Below are 19,964 nucleotides of genomic sequence, written 5' to 3' on the forward strand. Positions count from 1 at the left end.
CTCTTCTCTGGTTTGGGTTAGCAGCAGAGCTGTTATTCAGCTTCGTAATGTAAAATCAAGGGAGAAAGTTGTTAACTATAAATGACTAGGCTTGTTAACTGTGTCCAGACATATATTGCAGGACTTTGATGCCCTTCCCAAGTTTAAGTTTGAGATAGCTGTGAGCTGCCAGGTTTATTTTCTATTATAGACTGTTTCCAGTTTTCACCAAAGTAACCTAGACTTTTTTAACTTTTATACAACTGTATGCGTCTGGGTGTAAATTCTGGGTACAAAGTTTGCTTTTTAATAGAGGCGTGGAATAATGCAGCATACTCTGATAACCAGTGTGTACATCACTTTTTCTTTCCAGTTCCTTTTCTTCCTCTCTATGTATAATATAATTTGACCTCCTGAATTCATCACATTGATTGAGGAATTAAGAATATTGTTTTGGGTGTGCTTGAAGCCCTAGCTGTTGTTTAGCTCGGAGTAATTAATAGTAAGGCCTTCTGTTACTTTACTCCTTTTGGAGGTCATCAGTGATCTTGAAGGTTGGTTTGTATTTAAGACCACTGAGAAAGAGAGAAGTTGTCATGTTCCTTTGCTTGTATTATATTTGTGCTGAAATAGAAATAAAATGAAAGAAGCTGAATGCATGGAAAACTTAGATAAAAAGCTTTCATAAGTGAGTCAAGGAAGAGAACAGCAAATTCAGTCTATGTACAGCCTAAACATTTAGGCTGCTGTTGACTTAAATGCGAAAGGAAACATCCCGATAGTACTTAATGTGTCCTGAGGTCTTGATGAAATAATATTTGGGATATTTGTTTTCAGGTAGCATATCAACTTATCTGTTGTGAAATACAGCTCTGATCACTGATATAGATTGAACAGTAAACTGAATACAATCTATTTAATGAGGTATGCTGAGTACTTCAAGGAGTGCCTCGCCCTTTGCATGTGTACCTTATCCCCCTTACCCCCACATTCCTCTTGAATGGCATGTTCATCAACTCTTATTCTGACATTGGTTTTTACTATAACCTTCCTGTAATGATCTCTGTATTGTGCTTTAATAGCATTAAGATTTGCTTTTTTTCTGAAGTCCTGCCAATGAAGCAGAAGGTTCTGATTAAGAGTAATTTAAGACAAGGCTGTATTTCAAACTAGTTGTATTGATTGCAACAGCTGATAATGCTTTGCCCTTTAACTAAAGGAACGGTTTATTTTCATATGAAGTTGATGTTATGTACCTTGATCTTTGCTACCCAAGTAACTTTCGTATCTGAATGAAATAAACAATGCATTTTACTATTTTAGCCAAGACAGTTCATTACAACTTATAATGGGTAAGTTTAATATGTTTCTGGGTCATGATCAGCTCTTATGACAAATCTGTGAAGCTCTGTGGAGCTTCATTGACTTCTACTGATGTTCAGCCAAAAGTAAGAATTCAAACCTAAGAAGTCTTAATTTTTAACTGTAACTGAAGTGCATTTTCTTGTGTATTCTTTGGTGGACAGTTGATTAGGTTTTATCTTGTGTTGTGTGCTTAAGAGTAAAAACATCATCTTACTTATGCCTATCTTATATGCAAGGGACTTGAAAAAATATGCATTAAAAATAGGTTGCTTTGTCATAGGCATTTTGATGTCGACTAATGGAAAATGTTGAGCATATTTCCCCCCCCCCCCCTTCTTTTTTTATATAAGTTTCTGATAGGAAATCTGTAGCTAAATATCATTTTGCGATTTCCATCTGTTCGTGTATAATAGTGTTCTATAATGCAGCCCAGATTGCTGCCCGATAGAAATGTCCTATAGCAGGAGATAGGCTTTCAAGCGATTGTTGTACATACTAATTATTTTTTTTTAATGAGTGCTTCATTTAATTCTGAAGCAAAGTATCTCATTTTAAAGCCAGCTTCCTCCACGCAAAAATTCCCACTAATTAGCTAAGATAGTGCCTCGCTTTTCCAGTGCCAACATACTTTAAAAGAAGGGTTTGAATAGTTGTACTGCTGTGATAAAATAAGAAAACTAAATGCATCCTTAGATTCAGAGGGAAAGAAAAAGGCAGCAGGAAGAGAAAACTGTTGCTGAAATGGTTCTTAATAGCTAACTTCAGTGATCTCTGCAGTGTTTCCCAGATAGTGAGGAGTAGGTTGAAGAGCACTGATGGTAAGAGGTATCACTTTAATTCTGGCAACTCAGGTCATTTCCTCAGGTATTAAGAGTAATTGATAAAACTGTTAAAACACACTAGCTTCTTGAAAGATATATGTCAGCATGTGTTCTCAAGTGAAAGTTTCCATACTTCACAGCTGGGAAGAAAGGCTTCCCAGCTGTATCCACATAGTGGGAAAACAAGACAGCAAATAAAACAACTTACCTGTGTTATTCATGCTCTTCATCATATGTCAGTCTTGATTCTTGGGTGACTGACTGTAAATTGTTGCAGGGGGATTGGACTAGATGTCATTTAAGGTCCTTTCCAACCCAATATGTTCTGTGATCCTGTGATAAATAGTAAATTACTGTTTTTCTTTATAACCCTTGCCTTTAAATATCTTTACTGTCTAGGAGTTCCCATCTTTCACTTTTAATTGTAATCTGACTAATAAAATTAACATGAAAATCATTTAAAGATTTACCACTTCGGGACAACTTAGGGACAACTGTATTGTGTGGTGGATGGGCCAGCCTGCAGTCTGTGGCTTCCAATTGGGCTGCAAGTGCCCATGAGTGGGAGAGCTGTGCTCCCCCCATGGAGATTAGTTTTGGAATAGCTGAAATAATTCTTATCAAGGGTTCTGGCTGCCCCAAAGGAAATGCGTTTTGTATCCATGTTGGATTTCTTTTCTCCAGGATGGTTTGTTGTGGACATTTGAATGGCCTGAACTTGAATTTTTGTGTAGAGTTTGCAGCTCAGTTGTAATCAACTAAAAAATGTTCTCAATGGATAAGCTAATTTCCTACAGTTTGTTTCCTGTGGCTGCAGGCTTTGCACAGGGTGACCCTTTGCAGAGGAGGAGGGAATAATCCATCTGAAGTTCAGAAGTGGGAACTATTCATGGATATGTGGTCATAAGGGTGCATGGATCTATCATTTTGTCAAATGAAAGCCATTGGATTCAGCTGCTTTTTTGATGAATCTACTGAATGAGTTAGTATCTGGGCTGAAAGCAGGGATTATTCTCAACTGCGTATATCCACAACAGATGTGCAGAGACAGCGAGTCTGACTCCCACGGCTCTGCTGGGCTAGACAGCGCCATTAAACTGCTGTCAGTTACCCCATTGCCAGGCACATCACAGCGGCTTGCTACAGCTTTCCTTTGATGAAAGGGAGATGTCTGTTGTGTTCTGATGCAAAGTCACGTTTGCCTCCTTGGACAGAAGCAGCATGAAACTCCTTTGCTTTAAAGATGTTGAGAGCCATGATTTAAAACCAAAAAAACAAACCCCACAACACTTAAACCAACTTTTTTTCCCCCCTATCTGAGCACTTGTAAGGCACAAAAGTAGAACAGAGCTGTGGCAGCTCAGCTTTTTTTTGGTCTGGAAACATGTTATGTTTTGAAATAAATCTTACTATGTACATTTGTATATATAGTTTCTAGAAGTTAATAGATTGCTGAAATTTTAGCTCAGCTGGAGAGCAGGTTAGGAACAGTTTATGGGGCATACAAAAGCTACTAAGTTCCAGCTATTCTGCATTTCAGTTACAATTAAAATGGCTTATGTGACACATGTAAAGTCAAGTTAAATTTCTGCTACCTGTTGAATTTGCAGGCTTGTAACATTGACTAGAGAAGGAGGCCTTTTCTGTAGCCTCTGGAAGAAATAGCTACTGTTTTAACGGTATCCCAATTATTGTTAAGCTAATTTGGCCACATTTGGGAATGTACAAGGGTGGCCACTTGGACAGAATAACTTCTTTTAAATGTAACATAATTTTGCTGAATGAAATAGGTAGACATATGTACTGAAGTATGGCTCTGTATCCTGTTTGAGAGTTCTCAGTTGGCCATGGGCTAGTAGCATACCGAGATGTGAAGTCTGGATCTATAACAATTTCAATACAGGATTTTCTTTTGATGAAACGTGACCCATTTTCTCATTGGTATGGTGATGTTTGAAACATAGTGAGAATTTTTCCCCTGAGTCAGTTCTGATCCTGCAAATTGATGTCAGCCCATGATATCCTCTTCTTCCTGAGAAGAAAATGGCATGGTATGAACTAGGTGTCAAAAGAGGTGTGAAAATATTTTGTGGAGGCTGTTCAGAAACTAAGAGAAGTTACTTTTATCTGGGAGCGTAAAAGTAAGAAGTCTTCAGAAGTGATTTTAATATGAGCAAGGGAGGTATGTGTTTACAACTTACACACAGCCAAAGTGTTTCTTCCTTTTGAAGGATAAATTCGTGTTGAATCAAAAGGCCAAGTGACATTGCACTTGAAAATGTGCAGAAGCAATATGGCTTTTATGTATGTCTTTAAAAAGGGTTTGTTGGTGCCAGGATTTGGGAGAAGTGCATTAACACTAGCCTGCCAAGCCGGCAGTAGAAATGTGATCCTTGCTCTATCTGAGCAGGTCATTATAAACCTCAATGATTTATGGGAAACTCTGAGCAGAGGTGTTTGATTATTATTAGCAGGGTGCCGAGAGTGTGTGAGGAGAGGCTATAGCTATCTGAAAGATATAGAGGGAGATGATGTGCCAAAACCCTGAAATAGTTAAGAAGGCATGAAATAATGCAATTGAAGGAGACTGGCATGCAGATGCTGTTCTGTAATGGGCACATTGTACTGCTAAATTATTTGTTACCAAACATGGTAAGTTTGTGTATTATTTATTTCCAAGTACCAATTTATTGAACTCTTTGTATGGGAGCTTTCATTCTTTTCCCCCTACACAGCTGCTTGTTTCCTTTGTATAGCCTTTTGAGAAGAGACTTGTTGCTTCCTTTAAGAAATGTCCAGTGAAAAGGGCACAAAGAGCTGAGAATAACCTTAAAACTTAACATGAATTCTTGTTGGGGTGGGTCTAGGGTGGTGACTGTGGATATTAAGGGTAGGAGTATGCACATTCTCATTATTACTTATCCTGGAGCTTCCCTTGAACCACATGGTGCTATAAAGGGCTATTGCCTCTTGGCTTTCCTTCCCTCTTTTCTGCCCAAACTTACATCTGAATTATTCTTGCCATGATATGATGTCTTTGGAGCTCTATAAGTACATGGGTGGTTCCCTGACTAATCACTACAACTAAGTTTGCAGAGGATCATGAGTCAAAATTCATTTGTATTTTACATATTTTATATTTATATATTTGTACTGTATTTCCTTATTTAATATGTTTCTAGGCAGTCTATCTCATAGCAAAGAAGTCTTCTTCATGTTTTTCTCTGCTCACTCAGTCTGAAGAATAACTTCAGTGTGTGACATGTTTCTGGAAGGTATTATCACCCTGGAAACAGAATTCACTAGTGGTCTTTTTTGCTTTGAAGTATCCCAGATAAATAAACTATTTCTTACAAAAAACCTGTATCAGTTAGTATGTCCTCCCACAGAATCTAATAGTGTTGTTGTGTGTGTCCCCTTCCCAAGTAATTGCTTGGATTTAAATATCTCCAAAGAAGCAACTTCCACTTCATATAGCAAAAAGGAAGACTTGAGTGTGGTTTTCCATACGTGCTTTATTTGAGTTGCCAACAGATATTAAAATATACATATATCCTTACATGGTTAAAACTTGTTAACATAAAAACGAACTTTTCAACCTTACTATTCATAGACATAAAAATAGTAATTGAGGCTAATGGAATTTGAGGATGGTGACTTAATGCAACAGCAAGCAAGGCAAATTTAAAATAGATGTATGGAAACCAGCTGTGGTCCCTGGAGACTTAAAGCAACTCAGGAAATTTGGGGTTCATATATGGAGAACAGAGAGTAAAAGCTTGGTTTAGATGTCCTCAGTAGCTTTAATACTGATACTGAAAAGAAATGTTACAGCTGTACAGCTGCTTATGGGCTGTATAATACCAATACCAATACCTGCATCTCCAGCAAGAGCGCTTACTTCCCAGCGTCAGGCACCTTCTGTGTTTGGGAACACAGGCCATGAAGTTTCAACAAGTCTTTGCTTCAAAACATGATTTTAGCATTGCTACTTCTATCAGTGCTGACCATGTATTATATTCTTTACAATCAAGTTGAAATCTCTTAAGTGGCTTGGTTTTGACAGTTCTGAACACTTTCTCTCTGAATGCCACAAAAAGAATTACTCCTTTACAGAGCTCTACGGGTTTCAGCCATATTAGAAATGGGTTAATGCTAGATTTTAGGCTATTGACTATTGTTGGAAGCAGATTATTTTGCTTGTATAAAATAAAATCAGACAATTTAAAGTCTTAATATCTGCAAAAGATAATCTAAGCAAATATGGGGGTGTTCCTGGTGGTTGGTTTGGGTGGTTGGGTTTTTCTTTTCCAAGACCAGTCAGCATTTTATATCCTGTGCAATTCTACATCAACTGCCAACAAAATGATATGCAAAGCTAAATTAACTTTCTAGGTCCAAGGGCCTTCATAAAATGAATATTTTAATGAATATGAAATACCAAAAGAGAACCTTGATTCTATTTTTCTGTGGTCTTACTGTAGGAATTCTTTTGGATTTAATTTCACTGGCATTGCATTATCCAGAATAACTTCCTGAAGTGCTGACTTTTACAAAGTTCAGTGGTGGTGTACCTCCTGAGAATGAAGAATTGTGGTCTGGTTTAGTCAGGAAGCATTGTTAGAGATTGATAAATACAAGCCTATTGCATCCCTTACTGCCATGGGACCAAGTGGTTAGAATGGGTTTTACCTTTTTGCAACAGCTACCTAAGGTGCAGTGAGGGAATTGCTTGTTTTGTTTGTTCTGGTCAAATTTCATCATGGAGTCCTCCTTTTTCAACAAAGAACTGACTTGGGGAAGGAACAAAACATTTCTCGTGCATGTAGGAAAAGAATTATTTTTGATTAAAAAGCTTAACCCAATCTGAATTATGATTAACAGCTAGAGGCTTTCAGTGAGCAGCTGGAAGTGGGAAGTTCTTTCTACAAAGCCACTTTCCTGCACACCTCACCAATCCTGGACTGTTTCTGTTTTTACCAAGGACAAGGAGCTCCATCTCAAACTGACATGAAACTAGATAAAGCTTCTGCTTATATAATTTTGATTTTGCTAATCAATATCTGCTGCAAAGAGGTTTTATAATAGTGCTGTTGATATGCAGCTATATTTGAACTGAGTATGACTGCCACTGCATGGAGATGGACATTGAAGTTTTGCATAAACTGGCTAGTTTTGTCACAAGGGTGTTTCTAATGCATGATTTCAAACTAATCCTGGGGATTTCATCTGGGCTTCTCTCCTGAGAGCCCAACTAAGCTTACAGAGTAGGGCTGGGGAGGGTACGTGTTGTGAGGACCAGAAGGCTTTCCTTTGTAATATTGCTTCTGTTGACTCCAGGAGTCCACTGGGCCACTGCTCCTTTTCATCCTCTGGAAGTCTGAGGGGAAGGGCTACCTTTATAGCAGGTAATGATTTTATTCAGAGCCAGGTAGAAACTGAGTGTATTTGTTTTCCTAGTTCAGCTTGAGTATGTGTTAAACCCCAGGTGTGAAGAGGTGTAGGATGTAGCAAGAAGAGTTTTCCAGAGTAGTTTAAAACCTAATTGATTTAGTGTTTGTGGTATTTCTAGCCTTTAATAATTAAAAAAAAAAAAAAAAAAGAGTGTTTCTGGTACTTTCATTTACTTAAAATGGTTCTGAGCTTCCTGAAATGTGATTTTTGAGCGATGTGTGTTGTTAGAGCTTGTATTTATTCATGCTTATCTTTCTCATCTCCGTCTCGGATGAGATCTTTAGGCTGCAAATCTAAGATGGGAATAAAACAATAAAGCAGTATTTTGTAATGTATGTTGAGATGTAGTGAGCTACCAGGTTTCTTGATTAACAATTCACTAAGAAAAAAAAAAGGTTTTTGGGGAAAAAAAGACATACTTTTTTGATTTGTTCACGAAGCAGTCAAAGTACAGAATGCAATTGGAAGTTCTTAAAATGAAGCTAAGAGCAAGATAAATGGTTTTCACAGAGAAAACAGAAAAATAGAATCGAGAGCTTATCTAGTCAGTATTTAAGAAATGTAATTAAAATGAATTCTGTTATGCCAGCAGTGGGGCTCATTCAGCATGCAGACATCTCTGTTTCTTTCCAGTGACTTTACACAAACTCCTAGAACTGCATTAAGGTTGGAAATCATGTTTATTACTGTAAATGCTTAGTCTGTACACAGCCAGTGTTAATTAAGCAAATATGCTGTTGGTACTACATAAAGTTATCATAAGGTTATTCTTTGTTCTCTAACGTCCTGAGATTCCTAACAAAATATTTAGATCTTCTACATTAACCACATCAGCTGCTGTTCTGACCAGAAGGCAATGCTGATTTGCTCTCTCCTTATTTGGCTGCTAGACCAGTTGGAAATAGTTTGTTTCAAGATGAGGTCAGTTTAACCAAGAAGTGTGAAGACAAGCAGGGGTATAAGCGTAAGGTGTTGGAAATAACAGTAGAACTTGCCACTTACTAAATGTGACGGTGACTTATTGCAATACAGCACTGTCTGTACATAGAGGTCTTTCAATGATGTTAACAGACAGTTCGGCATCCTTTTTGCTTTTATACTAACCAGTACCCTTTTAGGAAAAGTAAATTATTGTATGTCTGGAGAAAACCTGTATAAAATAACAAAACAGTCTCCAGGCTACCTTACTAAATGGAGTCAAATGATCTATATTGATCTTGCTTTCCTTCATTATTTGAATTGGATTTTGCTTGAAGGAGTGACATGCACATTTGTATAGTGGAATGCTTGTGACAACTGTATCCCTGTAGAAAACAGTTCCATTAACTTTTCCTGCTAACACTGAATACCTACATTACGATATTAAGGCACTATAAATAAGAGCAAGCCCTGCTGTTACATGCTCAGCTGTAGTTTATTGTTTGGAGAATAAGTCCCCGATTTCCAAGTATTTTTCATTGCTGTTACTGTAATTACAGGACTTCATAGTAGTTTACTGACAGTTTTGGGGGGTTTGAAAAGCCGTAAAACTTTTCCTTGTGTGATCCTTCTCTTTACAGCTGTCTGTTATTCAAGTTTCCTTGTGCTAAAAAAAAAAAGAAATTGAAGTGACTGGGAGGAAAAAGCCATTGAATGCTGTCTCTTGCACCTCCTTTTTTTTTTTCCTGTTTTATTGGATGTTATTGCACAAAAATACCTGCTATAAGCCATATTTTCTTCGGGGAGTAACGGTGCTTGTTAGGGTAGCTACGCTTTAATCTATAAACGCAATCTGGTGCCGTCAACATAAAAAGGACATAGAGCTGTTGGAGCAAGTCCAGAGGAAGCCATGAGGATGCTCAGGGGCTGGAGCAGCTCCTGTATGGAGACAGGCTGAGAACACTGGGGCTGTTGAGCCTGGAGAAGAGAAGCTGTGTGGAGACCTCAGAGCAGCTTCCAGTGTCTGAAGGGGGCTGCAAGAATGCTGGAGAGGGACTCTTCATTAGGACCTGTAGCAACAGGACAAGGGGTGCTGGGTTCAGGCTGAAACAGGGGAAGTTCAGGTTAGATCTAAGGCAGAAGTTCTTCCCTGTGAGGGTGCTGAGGCGCTGGCACAGGCTGCCCAGAGAAGTGGTAATTGTTCCTCCCCTGGCAGTGTTCAAGGCCAGGTTGGACAGAGCCTTGGGCAACATGTTCTAGCATGAGGCATCCCTACCCATGGCAGGAGGGTTGGAACTAGATGATCCTTTCCAACCAAAAACATTCTATGATTCATCTGATCTGTGACTTTTTATGGGTTTTTGTTTAGCTTTGCTCTTTCTGAGGCAACTCGAGATGTAGGCCCTTACCTGCTGCATGTATTCTATAACTAAAATACAGATTGACTTCATAGTACATGTGTGGTGTATCTGGTCTTGTATCAAAAAAGGGCCACAACTTACGAAGTTTTTCATTAAAATATTCTGCCCAACAGAATGCTGAAAGAAAAAACGTGGAAGGCTGTATGTTAACTGTAATAAACAAACATTGGTCAGAGCTTAATCTTTAAATACTCTCTTCCTTACAAAATGCAGGTGATCAACTAAATAAATTTGCAGGAAAATGAGAAATGGAAGCTCTGATGTTAAAAGCAGCTTGGATGTATATGTGGGATAGAGATTTCACTGTTGGGTGAACTTTAGTTTAATATCACACCCTGAACAATACTGCACACTAATCAATATGCTTCTGCTTATTACGTGTTCAAAATGAAGCCCTGGCAAAAATGCTATCTTGAAATTAAATGGCAGGTATCATGTGCTCATGGGACTATATATAACAGGCTTTTTAGCATCACTACATTAGATTTTAGTTAAGGATCTCAGTACCTAGCTGGAGGTGCCTCCTTGCTGGTCTTTGAATTGTCTGGAGGGGTTATTTTTGCTTTTAACTAGTTCCAGTGTGCATTTGTTGGAGTTTAAAGTTTGGCGTTTGAATACAATCCTCTTCTGTTTGGACTGTTCTTTTTGCTTCTGTTCTATTAACCAGTCAAACACTAGTAAAGAAAATGTTTTGCCAATGTTGGTGACTTTAATTGTTCAGTGAACTGCAGGGCCTTATTACAGAGGATTTTTTATACCTGTATCTTTTCATGCCTTACTGGGGAGAAAACCCAAGCTGGAACGACATTTCTACAGTTAGTTACTAGAATCTCTTGACACTAAAGCAATTGAATTCTTAAGAAGAGGAAGGAGGATAATAGGGGTTTTGAACTGACTTAAAAAACCTCTTCTGGAATGATTTGTGCTCTGTTTCCCTCCTTGTATGTGCTATGCACATGATTTTCACTTGCTGTAGGTCAGAGCATGTATATGCTCAGGCTGTCCTGGAATTTGAGGACTTTTTAAAGACAAACCTTAAAGGTTTTAATGGATCTTTAATAAGTTGCTTTAAGATAACTGGATTTGCAAGGGAGACCAACAGTCTCTTTTGTCTGAAATGCAAATAGCTAAAATATCTTAAGGGTTAAGATATTTTTAAATAGGTAATTTGTTCTGAGCTGCACCCAAAAATATTTAAGAAAAGAACAAAGCAAAATGTCAGAGTTATTCTTTTCAACTAGAACAACTTATGGGTATTGCGTATGGCATTAGCAGTGATTTCCACAAGTGTGGTTCCCGGGATGGTATCTGTTAACCAGAGTATCTGAAGATGTGAAGTGATTTGCAGCGGGGTGTGTGTGGGGGGGGCAGGAACGCAATGGGACCATCTTGCCTCAGTCTAGAGGCAGTTGCCTGCTGCTTGAGTACCAGTGTTCTTACCAGCATCAGGTTTCGCTGGTGACTGAAAGAACTGAATTGAAATTGCAGTTTTGTTTCTTAGCAATCCTTTTGTTATTTGTCTTAATAACAGTTTGGTACGATGGGGGTAAATGCGCCTGTGTTGTATCATTTCACACTCAAATTGTGTTTGCTTTACCAGCAGAAAATCACTCAGCTCTGATAAACAGAGATGGTGCAAGATTGGTAGTTTGTATTTCTATCAAATAGCCAGCATTTTGCTTTCCTTGTTTGTTAATGTTGATTGTGATATGTGTATTTACATATGCTAATGGGAAAATTAATAGTTAATGACAATTTTAAAGATGGTCACTTAGAGATAGCTGTAAGAAGTCACACTTGAAGGAATCTGGAGTCTCCTGGACTGTTTTTAAGAGCACTTCAATTACTGGAGCAGGAAGGTAGGGTTTGCTGTGCTTTACTGACCTCCCCGCCCCAGTGGCTCACCCAGAATTGCCTTTGAGAGTAATAAATGTTCATTCATCAGCAGTAAAGAGACAGCAAGCTTCATGGAATATTTTTACTGAGAAAAAAAAAAGTAGGAGAAACCAAAAGCTTGCCCAAAATATGTGTTGGTCTTTTAAAGTTATGAAGTTGCTAAAGAACCAATGTACTGGTTCTACTGTTAGTATCTAGAGTAGGATAGAGTTGTTATTCTTAAAGGTCTTTGAAAGAGTTGATATGTTAATACTGATACCTTGAACAAATTTATCTTCAGGCGTTTTTTATTAATTTGAGCTATATTTTTCCTGCAGTTTTAATTGGGTATAGTGACATAAATCCTCCATGGCCATAAATTGTCACAGCACCATTGATTCTTTCTCTCCTCCTCTGCATCCCCAAAGTGTTGATATCCACATACATCAGCACTGCACTGGTTTATAAGTAGTATGCTGCTAAACAGCTCCCAGAGGAGGCAGCGTTTCAGTGAAGGATGAAGGCTATGTGTATATGGTGGGTGTATGTAATTCCAAAATGAATCGTGACATTAACTTTGCTACGTAATTATGGCTCAATTTTAAGCTGCTGTTTAGTTTTCATTCTTCATCAGAGGAGAAAGGAGTCAATGATGAGTAGGTTTTTGGTCCTGCTCGGGTTCAGTATTTAGGCCAGTCATGTGTTTAATGCAGCTTTTGGGCAGGGAAACAGCTTGAGAGCTGCTCAGTGCCTCAGGCTACCAGCTGCTTGCCTAATTGGCCTGGGAGCACAGTGGAAAGAAAGCTGAGACACCAAGTCAGCTGGCTTTCAATATTATTCCCAACTGGAAGAGAACCTGCTTATTGGGTTGAAGTGGCATTCACTCTTATAGATACATAGTAACTGTTTGCCCAGGGATGGTGCCATCCATTGTAGCTGTCCTGTTTGTTTGCATCAGGTCAGTGTGAGTGAAGTTTGAATCCACATCTTTTTCTTCTGTTGGGCAACACTTGAAGGTTATGAGGTAAAAATTATTTTAGGACTGAGTCGTTTCTTATCTGAGTGGGAGGTTTCAGAAGGAAGCATAGCAGGCTCATAAGACACGTTGTGGAGAGAGCCTAAATAATAACCATAGATGCATACAGAAGAAACTAGAGGACAAAGAGCATAGCTTCGTGAAGTAGAGCTGTATGCTCTGAATGATTCTTCCACATACTCGGTTAACTTGACTTTGACAGTCAGTGAGGCTCAAAAGGTATCCTTCGTCAAGAGTGGTAACTGCTAAGCTACAGGGGAAAGAAGAGTTTCTAGTTTTGATAGATTTTCTTGTTAAAAAAAAAACAGGAGGTTCTTGCAGTCTTGTGGAAAATTTAAGGAATTTGAATGGTTTGGGTTTTTTAACCTTTTAAGTTGTTAAAATCCATGCCACTCTCTTTTCTTTGGGAAGATAATATTTTGTATGTAATAAACACTTGGATTTGAAGTAAATGCTAATAAACTTGTTTTACCTAAGACATTCATCTCTTTGAACGTGCAAGGAATGTAGACTGCTTATGAACACAGTGATTTGTTTCTATAATTATGTAAATACTGCTTAGTTGGGTTTTTAAGTATTTCTCTAGGTATGTATGGGTCTGGTGCATTTTCACAGGTGATTTTTATTAGCTGAGATCCTAACAAAGGAGGGCCAAGCAATCATAGAATCTCAGACTGGTTTGGGTTGGAAAGGACCTTAAGATCATTCAATTCCAACCCCTGCCATGGGCAGGGACACACCACATTAGAGCAGGTTGCTCCAAGCCCTGTCCAGCCTGGCTTTGAACACCGCCAGGGAGGGGGCAACCACAGCTTCTCTGGGCACCCTGTGCCAGCGCCTCAGCACCCTCACAGCAAAGAGCTTCCTTATATCCAACCTTAATCTCCTATTTTTAAGTTTGAACCCGTTACCCCTTGTCCTATCACTACAGTCCCTGATGAAGAATCAAATCAAACTCGGTCTGCCTGTTTCTCTCCAATTAATAACTTTAAAACCTGTTGACAAACTGGTTTGACTTGAAAGGGCAGCAGTCTTGATAAATAATTGTGCAGTTTTCCGTACTCAGTGTTGTCATACAGATTGTATGTGGTTATCAGTGCTTGTGCTGAAGGAGAAAACAAAAGTTGCACATTAGATGTTTTTTTCTGGTAGCATCTGACTGGCAAGTCAACTTGTTGCTAGCTATGGTATTTGCTGGTTTATTGCTACAAGAGGATGGCTCAAGAAATGTAAGATGCTGTCAGTTACAGAAATGTGATAAGGATTTCAAAGAACATGTAGACAAATAGCTGAGGAAACAAGCTGCTTCTGCAGCTTATAAACAGCTACTTCTGCCAGCTGAAGGCTTTCTGCAAGTAATTCATCTGCTGGTAAATAACCATTGTAGCAACCTTTATTGTGCTGATCATATCTGGTACTGCCTGTGTGTAAACTGTCCTCACAGTTGATGGAAGTTGGCATGCAGGACAACTGCAGATGACAAAACAGCATTTCCCCCAACTGTATAGTAATTGTATTATTCGTTACAGTGAACCTAAACAGGCAGGAATAAAAAAGTGGGAGACAGAATATTTTATGCCTTAAAATTACCCTTTATGCCTTAAAATTACTATGAAAATCTGCCTGGTAGTCAAAGTACCACTTGCTTAAGTGTTGCTTATCTTTTTAAATTGATGGAGTTAATTAGTATCAAACTTGGTGCGGACAGTCTTAACCCTGTTCAGACATTTGGCTCCTGTTCATTTTGCCTAGATGTTTTCCTTACAAAATCAGGTTTAAATCGAGTGCAATGAAAGCAATAAGACTGTAGGACTTAATTTTATCCACAGGATCTCGGATAGGAAAGAAATGACCTAAAGTGATTATTTATCTATTTCAGTGAAGCTATTCCAACCTTATATAGACAAGTTCTCCTAATCAAAGTTAATAAGGAGATTTTTGGTAAACAAAATGTATTTAATAAATAGCCAGCATCATCTTCCTCTGTATCTTCCACCTGTAGTCATTAAAGCATACCTTGCATTTTCTACCATACTTCTAAAAACATATAAGCAACGTTATAAGCCAGGTTAGATACTTTGACTTTGCTTCTCGCTAGCTTTAGCTTCCCTTGCTCTTCAGCAATTTACATCGTGCACATCATCACAGCTTTTGGTTTCTAACTGTTGCAGTTATTTCAAAAAGGTGATTTCAGTTCTTTATCATAAGGATTAGTTTTCATTTTAATTTTAAATTGAAAGCCTCCTTGTCTTCGATAATAGAACTGGCTGTGTACTTCACACTTGGGAAGGTTTGCTCCTTGCTTGGGTTTTTGCTTTCCCCTCTCACAAAGTTGCAGATGATTGTATGCCATAGCCTTTCTGTTAATTGCATCTAATTATGCATCTTTTATATCTTATGTATAGCCTTTATAGCGCTTATCACACTAATTCTTGAATCATCATGGTTTCAAATACCTCATTAGAGGAACACTTCTCATCACTTCTCCTGCAAGTCATGCCTGTTTATCACAAATGTTTACTTCTTGCATAGAAAAGGGGAAGCTTCTCTCCACGCCAGCCAGCCTCATCAACCCTGGAGTTCCGTGCAGTTATTCAAATCTAGCTGAGATCTACTACTACTCTGGTGTAGACAATACAAATTTAATTTGTTTCATTTTAGCCTCTCTAGGTGGTATTCCATATCCAGGTAGCCCTGGGCAGCCATGTGGCTAACTATGTCCCCTACCAAATGCTTGCTCTAATCGCTTACTGGCAGGAAGGGGAGAGTTGCCTGTCCTTTCTTGTTGTAACTTTCTTGTTGTAACTTCATCTTGTCTTCACATAGATGAAACCTGAGTCTGTTGCCTCATCTCTTTCCAAAATAGGACGTTTGCCAGCAGTGATGGGAGAGGTAGTAAGCGGGAAAGGAAGGAGCAAAAACTGTGACTGATGCAGTGGGGAGCAACAGATGTCATGTGGAAAATTGAGATATACTCAATAAGCATTTTCTACAAACATTTTCATACTGATGTAACTTAGTTATGGGGTGTGAGATACGAGCATATGAGAGAGTGAGTTTAAGCTTTGAAGCATTTCCGACAGATGGAAGTTTGTGGCTGAAGACAATTTCTGTGGAATTACAGGCTAGTGGTATTCACAGCTTAATGATTCTGCTTTAAGAGTGATTTTATAATTAAAGAGATGTGGTGAAAGAGAATAGAAGGAGCTGGGTTACAGGAAGCAAGGGAAGTAAAGGCCAAGAGTTGCTGCTGTTAAAAGCTTGTCATCCAGAAAGAGCTATACCCTGTGTAAGAACATGATACAAAGAATTACTGACTTCAGCTTGCGCTGTTAGACAACACAAATTTCTGTGAATACATTATTGAAGGCAGTATCACAATAAATGAATCAGAAAAGATGCTTTGACATCTGTATTACAAATTGTGGTATATACTTACCCAGAACAGAATAAAGCTATGTCTGAATCAGCACAAAGAAACTGATATTCAGCAGCAGCAAAAAACCCCAAAATGCTGTAATACTGTGGGTTTTATTTTCCAAATAGGCTTTTAACACTTGAAGCAGAGCTCAATTACTTAGGGTATTGCCCTCTGTATAACAGGAAGAATGGTTTATTTGCAATGTACTCACCTTGCCAAAATGAGTTGTTCGTAGCTTGCTTTTCCATGATTCTTTCTTTTTGATGTATTTGATGTATTTCAGTACTTGGAGATCACTGTTCACCTTGATGTTAACTGATTTGTAAGTGCCTCTTGCTTCTGTTCTTGTCAAACTTGAAATTAATAAATCTAATTGAATTTTTGCAAACCTATTTGTTGTAATGCTTTACACTTGGGGCTTGTGTCAGTTGAAATAACAAAACAGTGGTTTCAGCTGAATTCTGGTGCCTTTACACAGTTAACTGACTAAATCTGTAGTGTTGTTATTTCTCCTGTTTTCAGCAAATTCATCTTCTCCAAATTGCTTGAGTTATTCCTTCTATTATCATTTTTAAATAGGTGTTTTATAGAAATTATTTTGGACATTTTGGGTATGTCACCATTTTGATAGTGCATTATAGGCATTTTCTGTTAGAGATGATGGCTTTCAGTAGCATTATCGTGAGTCATAGAACATGGTATGTGTTCTCTAAGCATATTGTTTTCTAGTTCTGTGTGTTCTGCTTCAGACTAACCTTGTGTCGTTCATACAGTTTATAGATTAAGTTTTGCTTCAGATGTGTGATATAATGACAGCGTTTCCTTTATTGCTGAGGAGTTACTGCTTTTCACCAGGTTATTTGCATTCTATGCTTTGAACTTCAAAACTGGTGATATTTACATTGAAATGTTGTATTTGCCATGCTTTAACAGAAAGAGCTATTGCAAGACATGAAGTCAGAGAAATAGAACAACGTCATACAGTAGATGGCCCCCGACAAGATGTGGCATTGGATGAAGACGACGATGTGGTGATTATTTACAACCGAGTACCTAAGACTGCCAGCACTTCCTTCACAAATATTGCCTATGATCTTTGTGCGAAGAACAAATATCATGTTCTACATATCAATACAACCAAAAATAATCCTGTTATGTCTCTGCAAGATCAGGTAAGCTGCTGCATCTGGGAGGGATGTCTTTGTTAAACAAGGGAGAAGTACAGAAAATGTTTTCCTATTGCAAACTTGTATGGAATTGGCTTTTATGTCACATTTTCCAATATAAGTGAATTCTAATGCATTTATGTTTTCTTTGTAAAGAATGAATGTTTTTTATTAAATAATAGGTTTAGGTTTTTCCTGGGCTACTGGAGGAGGTAAGTATCTGTTTATCAGCCGAAAACAAAGCCAAAAGGGACACAGCTAGGGCACAAATGACCTTTGTTGTTACAGCTGTAAAAGTTTATTGTATTGTCAAATGTCTGCCTTTTGGCTGTGTAATAGTATTTGCCTGTCCTCTCCATCTGCAGTGAATGCAGTCCTATGTGATTTCCTCTATGAGTAGTGCAGGCACTGTGCCCTGCTGTCAGGGTTATGTTTCCATTTTTGATACTAGGTCTGGTCAGCTCTCACAGGTGATAATAACAGGTAGAAGGAAGCAGTTGTAAATAACTTAAACTCTAAAGGATGGGGCACTTTGCATTCATTTAAATCTCTCACTAAAATCAGTGTAGTCCCAGGCTAGAAATGATCATGGCTACCACTGCATCAGATGATGAAGACAATGAAGGATCAGGGCTCTGTTTTTTGTGGGGTGGGGTATGCTGAGGGAGGAGGGTCTTTAAGTAGTCAGGTTTTGCTCATGGTGAGTGCACGTTCAGGGAACGCAGGTCAGATGTCTGACACATCACTATGTCATCAGCCCTGTCTGTAAAACAAAGGTTTCCACACTCTGGAATGTGCTACTGGTTGTATGCCGATGATCTTAAGTGATATGCAGCAGAGGCAGGAGCTGTTCTGCATTGCAGCACATCAGCACTGAGGCTTCCAGCTCCTTTAAGTGCATGCCTACAGGCAGAAGCAGCTCAGCACAGCTGCTGGAGCAGTGCAAGGGGAAGCAGATGGTAACAGGCCTTCCACTTTTAGTTCTCTGTGTTGGAAAAAGGTTGAGGTAGGGATCTATGTGCAGGGGACATTGAATGTACTTGAGGCAGGACTGGAAACCTCTTTTGTGATAGTGAGGTTGTGTTATTGTTGGGTTTTTGGTAGTGTAAAATCTTTTCCTAAACACGAAGGTGATATAGTCATATGTGGTTACTGAGACTACCAAGACTCAACCTGGTAGCCAGCCCCATAGTCTTGTCTACTGCGTAGAACAAGAAAGACTTATGCACTAACAGCAGAGTGAGTTTTCAAAAGGAGATTTATCAAGCCTGTATCTGTTAGTTAAAAATCATACTCAAGTCAGTCACACTGAGAGCTGCACTTCCAAGCACAAGTTCTGTTGCAGTCAGGGTCTGAAATGTAGGGGTCTGTCCTGAAGGATAGGAAAGTGAGTCATTGGTGATATAAATTTGTTCTTTACTGGCTTAGTTTTGTCTAACAGAAACTCTCTTCCTAATTTTCCCTCTAATATTAGAGGGAATATTATAATACTACCTATTGAAAGATGAAAATCCATCAGTGCTGGCCATGTATACAATACTGGCAGTCCTACCTTCATTTGATACCATGCCATTGTCCAAGGTCGTAAGTTATATTGTTTAATTAGGCAGTTGTTACTCCTCTTCTTTGGTAGCCATTAACTGGGAAATGCTGCCAATGAAAATCTTTACATATTGCATAGTTGTTCAAACAAGAATATTTGTTTATCTGTCGTATATCGAGATAGCAACTTGCCATTATAAGTGATAAAGCAAAATTCTGGAGATGACAAGTAGCTGGTGAGGTTTATTCTTTGTGGGCTTGGGTTTGCATGAAATACATGCCACCTTTATCAGTATAGCTCACTTGAGTGCATTAGGTGTATATGCACCAGTAGTAAAATACATAGACATATAGAGACAGAATTGTTTGATTAGTTATACTGTTTGTTAAAGCAAATCTCCCTAAACAAGGTGAAGATTGCCTTGGGCCTGATACAGATTTGTAAAACAGTGAGCCCTCCATTGTGCAGTACTTGTGCTGTTCTTTTTCCAAACTGCTCTAAATCTGTAACAGATTTTAAGTTCTCTGTCCATAGGTGAAACCTTTACTTGTTGAATGCAATCTGCAAAAAACCCTGTTTAAAATCCACTCCACATACAATCAGTATCTGATTTGAGATAATCCAGTAAGAGTCCCTAACACATCCATTTTAGTTTCAGATGGAACTTGTCCCAGCAGCCCTCCTTTCTTTTGCAGCTTCTCTGACAGCAGGATCCTGGGAACTGCCCCTCTTTCCACAGGTTGGGCCTTTTCTTTGCAGTAACCTGAGTGGCACGCTGCCCATGTTGCATTTCTGACCTGTGTGGTCTGTAACAAAAACACTCGGTTTTCATTAAATCAGAGTAGGTTTTTGTGGGACTTCATTTGTTGCTTGCATGTTTCAGTACTAGTACTTTTTGTGGCTATAAGGAGGCCTGTGTTATGGCTTGCTGGATGGCATACCAGCCACACAAACTTCAGCTTTGT

At 38.6% G+C, this 19,964-nt stretch overlaps 1 protein-coding gene across 2 annotated transcripts in view; it reads left to right on the forward strand.

Moving 5' to 3' along the window:
* HS2ST1 (heparan sulfate 2-O-sulfotransferase 1) overlaps nucleotides 1-19,964 on the forward strand; it is an 83,052-nt gene that overhangs the window by 43,713 nt on the left and 19,375 nt on the right. For both annotated transcript variants that reach the window (XR_009744924.1, XM_061462222.1), the window contains exon 2: nucleotides 17,224-17,462. Coding sequence is in view for 1 of the 2 variants with exons in the window: in XM_061462222.1 (XP_061318206.1) it covers nucleotides 17,224-17,462 (239 nt within the window). In the remaining variant the exon portion in view is untranslated. The remainder of the gene's footprint in view (nucleotides 1-17,223; nucleotides 17,463-19,964) is intronic.

This window comes from Pezoporus flaviventris, unplaced genomic scaffold (assembly GCF_033815535.1).
Source record: "Pezoporus flaviventris isolate CSIRO_AGI_PZ_B2104156 unplaced genomic scaffold, CSIRO_AGI_Pfla_v1 ptg000001l, whole genome shotgun sequence".
Lineage (NCBI taxonomy): Eukaryota > Metazoa > Chordata > Aves > Psittaciformes > Psittacidae > Pezoporus > Pezoporus flaviventris.